The sequence below is a fragment of the Rhagoletis pomonella genome, unplaced genomic scaffold, assembly GCF_013731165.1.
Source record: "Rhagoletis pomonella isolate Grant_MI unplaced genomic scaffold, Rhpom_1.0 Rhpom_scaffold_00002, whole genome shotgun sequence".
NCBI classification, from domain to species: Eukaryota; Metazoa; Arthropoda; class Insecta; order Diptera; family Tephritidae; genus Rhagoletis; species Rhagoletis pomonella.
The window spans coordinates 45862406-45868399 of record NW_023458556.1 but is presented as its reverse complement, the minus strand read 5'-3'; the positions used below and the strand labels follow the sequence as shown (position 1 = coordinate 45868399).

Below are 5994 nucleotides of genomic sequence, written 5' to 3'. Positions count from 1 at the left end.
GCGCGCACAGAAGACTGGAAAGGAAGCGAATATTGGCAACACATTTTTAAATACAAATATGTATAAAAAAAAGTACTTTATTGTGACTGCTACGCTGCTGTATAAAGAATATTCTGAACGAGAAGAAACTGAAGCAGATATTTGCAATTCCAATTCAAAATAAAAAGAAATTCTTGAATTTGATGAGTTCATCGCCACTTCACCGCACTGCAGTGAATTTGATGGTGGAGAAAGTGCGGAATCGATGTAAAAATACGTGTAAACACAAGTAAGTAAGAATATTTGTATGAATACACCCTGTAGAGCGAAAATATGTTCAGGATTTTATATTAGGGTAGGTTAGGTCAAGTTAGATGGGCTCTTGATGAACATCGTCACTCTACCAAGAAACCGTTAGACTGCTTATTAAAAAGATATGTATTACATATGTGGTCCCTTCTGCATTTGGTTCCTTCAATGCATTCTTGAGTGTCCTTGCTTTCGTTGTACACCCACCCCGGGTCGAAGGATAGTTTCATCGAAGCACCCATGCTTACAACATTTCAAGGCCAACGCATTCGTTGCATTTTCAAGCGATCATTCAATCTTCTCCGGTATCTGTCGCCCACGCCATTAGGGCCATAGATCTTGAAATAGAGAGAATAGATTTCTCGAAAGTCCCTAAAGTACACTCATCATGGTTCAACATCGTCCATGTTTCTGCCAATGTAAGCAACCCATGAGCGAAATACCAGCCCGAGCGGAGCCTCGGATTACGGTAGAAAGCGTGGAAGCTTCATTCGGGCTACTCCAACTTATTCGGACTTCTGACCCGTCACGTAAAAAAACAAGACCAATAAATAGACCAAATCAGCCCCGGCTAATTTTCGGTGTTCGTAACCTTATGTGTATAGAGTTGGTATTTATTTGCCAACGTGAGACCTTGATCACAGCCTGACTGTATACCAGGGATGCCAAATCGGCGATAATTCTCCCATTTTGGCGAAATTTTAGGTCTTCTTATTCCGAATATCGTAAATTCTAGTAGGCGGAAAATGTAAATTATTTCTTCTGAATTTTGTATGGCTGTGTGGTTAATGGATTAATCTAAATTTTACATACTCAATTAGCCTATTAGATATATATGTAGATATCAATAGAGTAAGCACTGCGACCAGTAGGTCTATTCTGTCCTCAGTTCATGACAACACCTCAGCTAGGCCTAAAACTCCTGAAATTCGAAGATAGAAGAGAGTTTATGTGCTCTTGTCTTGGCCATAGATTCCCTATGTACCTCAACCTTCCACGTGAAACGGTCTCACACTCCAGGAGGAGGTATAATGCTGTCTCCTTAGGACACTACGTACCACTGTAGTGTATCCTATCCTAGAATGGCACGACCGAGAAAATTTCCGTCAAAGAAGAGGTTCTTTGCCACTGAGCAATATAATTAATACATAATAATATCGATGGCTGAGTGGAAGATCGGTCTATCTCAGCTGCTGATTCAAAAAGGCCATATCTCACCGCATTTTCAATGTATTTTCGTTTGAGATAGGGCGTTCTTCCACCAAATTCTGATATAAGGGTGTTTTTCAATAAAATTCCGAAGTAGGGCGTTCTTGAAAAGTTTCCTGAGATAGGGCGTTTTCGAACTGGCTACCGAGATAGGTGGATCTTCCACTCAGACATCGATATATTTTTATATAGTAACTTAGCGTAAATCGGACTTTATTTGCCCTATAATATTTTTCAATAAAAACTTCGGCATCAAGTTTCATCCAGTAATGGATTGGACATACATTGCTTTTGCGGAAATGCTCGAGTGGAATTCAAAGAGAAATACCTATGCGATTTCTAGATTCTTCAAGCGATACCCAGGCTATGTTTTGCATTTCTACAGCTATTTCGCGTCTTTAGTGAATTTTACATGGGCCCAAAAAGTGTTCGACTATATCTTTTGAGCCCGGGTTCTCGCAGCTGCGACAGAACCTATCGAAGCGTAAGTCAACCTTTTCGACATTTACCCCAACAGGCCGGTGGTCTGTGCAGACTGCCGTGAGTTTGTAGGTATTTTCTATATATGTTTGCTCATTCCTTAAAGAGTGCTGGTTTAAAGTGGGTCGTAGGACACCCGGGTGCAACGCAAATACGTCTCGCTTCCTTCTTCAGTTCCCTATAACGGTGCCATATGGCTCGCGTTGCGCCCGATCTGCAGCTTCTTGACACTCCACATCGTACCAGTTGAACTTCCGGGCTCGTTGAAATCCGACTGTTTGTTCGGCGGAGGTACTTAATAATCTGATAACCTTTAAATTCCGCTTGGTAATGCGTAGTAAGCGCTGGCTATCAGACCAGCGCCCCATAATAGACTGTGGGCCGGACTATAGCTATGTACATTAGGGTGGTTCAAAAAGGCATGTGGGGGGGGGGGGGGGGGGGAATTAAGCCCGAATTTTAATGCTCTTACCCTCTTAGGATTGCTCTATATAGAAAAAAGTATGCCCGTTTTTTTTATATATGGAAAACAAGTAATTTTTAAACAAAAAACAAAACCGATCTCAATTATAACCTCCTCCTTTTTTGGAGTCTGTTAAAGAAACAATTTTTGTACAAATGGTATAGAATTCTTGAAAATTAATATTTTTCTATCGAAAAAGTCTGTTTTTCGTCAGGAGGCATCCAATAATAATACCCAATTATTGATGTTACCATTTTTTATTACTAACAATTTTTATGGGTCCCCCAATTGCGGTTTTTTGAAGGCGCTATACACAATTGTTTGTATAAAAAAATGGTTAAATAAAAAATTAGGTATTCTTATCGGAAGTCTCCTGAATAGAAACAGAGTTTTCCGATCGAAAAATATGAATTTTCAAGAGTACCAAAATATTTTTTGAGCTCCAAATAAAATAACAGGGGTATATTTTTTCAGTATAGAACTATCCGAGAAAGTGAGAACATTAAAATTTCGACTTTAGTCCTTTTTGACCACCCTAGTGTACATCCAGTGTTGGTTTAGGTCTTCATCTATTGCCTAAAATGCGCTTAGCTGCAGATTTTCGATACCAAAACAAGTTTCAGGCAAAACCATCTATCGGAAGACAATGTACCCTCTGAGTATGGGGACAAATTTAACCTCAAAGTAGCAAAGGACAAAGTCTACTTAGGAGCCAACAAAAATCTATGTTGCAGTGTGGTTGCTACTCCGAACTTGGTAAACAATTGAAAAGCAGAAAACTCTTCCACAAACAATAGCTGCTGCCATCTTTGAACCCCTTTTAATGCTTGTGCGTTGTCATTTGTATGGATAAAGATGTGTCAGCTAAACCATTAGTATATGTATTTCATATATTTATCATTTATTTAGAAACTTTAGTTCGATTCCGTTCCCTACAGGGTAAGTACAAACTGAAGTATGCAGACATCAACGACCACAAAAATTATCTGCATATTTTTAGTGGACATAACCTACTTTTCAAATGCGCTTGCGTGCACCAAAAAATATTCAAATTCGAAAAACCCACGCACACCACTACAAGCATACATATGTACATATGTACCTATGCAGATGGAAGTAGAATGTGTTCACACTGAACTAAAATGCATTTTTTGCAAATACCCAAACAAAAAAATATTCTCATTCGCAAACAAATCTGCATATTTAGTATAAGTCGATTGACCCTAAAAATTCATGGAATTCACGCATACATATGTACATATAAACATACTGGTATTATTGCTCATACATTCTGGTTAACCTTCTTCCTAACTGCCTGCCTACCAACATTTACCACCAATAAAATATCGTCGTTGCAGCTGCTTCTTTTCAACAAAAAGCAGATACGAGTACAACAATAACTAAATGACAAAGAGGACCACATCATTTGGACATCTCACCATCAATTGTAGGCATTTATTCAAACCATTCCAGCAGAAGAAAGCATCACTACCAAAATTGTTTTTCGGGTATAAAAACCAAAGTTCTGTAACCCTACAGCAGCATTGAGAGAAATCCATTGCAACGCTAAAGTTGTTAATTGTGTTAAACCAATAAAACGTACTCGTACTCGTAGATATACGAAATTCGCAATTCGCAACTTGCAATCTGCGATATCCGGTATTAAAAGTGCAAAAGTTTCTGGTGCAACGAAAGGCGAATCAATAAAATAACTTTAATGGCGCAATTTGTGGTCATCTGGAGTATATTCCTGTGCGCTTCCTGCCTGTCGCTGAGCAATGGCCATGGCCATGAGCGGGTGGCACAACAAGCCACTAATGTGCCGGTGGTTAACAACAACAATGTACTAGCAAGCGTGGATGCGAGTGAAGGCGTTAATGTTGGCATGGATGTGGGTATGGCAGGGGGTGTAGTAGTGGGAGGAGTTGGAGGTGTAGACGAACATGTTGTCGCACCTGTGGTGGACTCTGTTGAGCAGGCCGCACGCGTTTACCATCCTGCAGCTGTAACTAATCCGAGAATCATCGAACAATATGATGAACGCTCATTGGATGGGCACTATGAGTACAGGTGAGGTAGTAAAATGAAAATACTCGTAAGCTTTAATGATTATATTAAATTAAAGACAATGTCGAGGTGCGAATGAGTGCATATGAAGCTAAGATGGAATGGCCATGCATAGGAAGAAAAGCACACCAGCGAGCATAAAATTCGGTTGTAAAGAGTTTAGTGAGATCCAATAGTACTCAAATAATGATTGTGATGCTCCAGTAGCGTTGAGCTCTACTATGTGTATGTATGAAGCTAATGAGTAGTAGTCGATTTTTCTTATAATTCAGTCAGGCCAAGAAGATAAGTAAATTTTATAAGTTTTGGTTCCATGAATCCAAAGTTGTTGTGTTTTTTTATTCTTTACTTTTGAGGTTAGGAAATGAAAATGAGTGGAAATTTAAATAAAGAGAACGAAAAAAAATACTAAAAATTAATAAATTCAGCGGTATAAAATTTATACGTAGGAAGGTAAAACTTGGTGCATTTGAGGAAAATTTTTTTAGGCTATAATTAGATTCAGGTGATCCAAAATGTATAAGAATTCACTAATTTTTTGACTGAGAAACTAAAAACAAATGTTTATGTCAGGTGAGAAAGTGAAAATAAGCATAGTTTTTGTATACGAATTCAGCGACACAAAATTTATGCTAATTGAGTAGACTCATTCCCCATACAAAGAATTTTAAGTCTGTATATTTTATGGGAAAATAACATGAAAATTTTGAAAAAAAAATTATAATTTTTGTACCAAATTTGCAAACTTTGTAAAAAAACTTGCAAATTTGAGGGATTTATGGAAGGTTTCTTGAGATAATAATAAGAAAACGCGCCAATCAATGACCGCTTAATTTCAGATTTCGATTCAATTATCCAAATTACATCTACATGGAATAAACTACTTGTGTTCGATAAACAGTTGCACAAACAAGTTTCTTTTGGGTCAATGTTTTTGAAATTGTATTATTTTTCTTAACAGATATGTACTCAGCAATGGTGATGCCCGATATGAACGCGCCTATTGGATTCCTGATGGTAAAAGTATGGTACTTGCACGCAAAGGTTACTACTCTTACCCAATGACAAATGACAAATACCTAACCGTCTTCTATACAGCCGATCAAAATGGTTTCCGTCAGGATTCAGGTAAGGTTTCCTAAGCTAATTTGATATTAAAATTCCACTGAACATAATTTTAAAAGCTAAAATTCAAAATAAGCTATACACACACATACATATGTGCATAGTTTACAGTAACTCATTATACATAATTTTCCCCTGTTTTCATTGCAGCTACGTACAGCCGATCTCAGCCGACTCTGCCACGCAACATCGTAGTACCGGAATATGTCCCATCATCATATGTGCATGTAGCGCCTGCGCCAGTAACACAACGGCCAGCCAATGCTCATATTTATATCTCGAGCACAACTAGAAGACCTCACCAACATCCAACTGGTAATCCATTCATTCAACTGTACCCATCATCAGCTTCTCAGGGCTCG

General features: G+C 38.3%; 1 protein-coding gene across 1 annotated transcript in view; it reads left to right on the top strand.

Annotated features, from left to right (window-relative positions):
• Window positions 1-3651: 3651 nt before the first annotated feature.
• The window catches only part of LOC118753460, a 7845-nt gene continuing 5502 nt past the window's right edge, over window positions 3652-5994 (top strand). Inside the window, exons 1-3 of the mRNA XM_036488344.1 lie at window positions 3652-4510; window positions 5469-5635; window positions 5783-5989. Of these exons, the coding sequence (XP_036344237.1) occupies window positions 4158-4510; window positions 5469-5635; window positions 5783-5989 (727 nt within the window). The 5' untranslated portion in view covers window positions 3652-4157. The remainder of the gene's footprint in view (window positions 4511-5468; window positions 5636-5782; window positions 5990-5994) is intronic.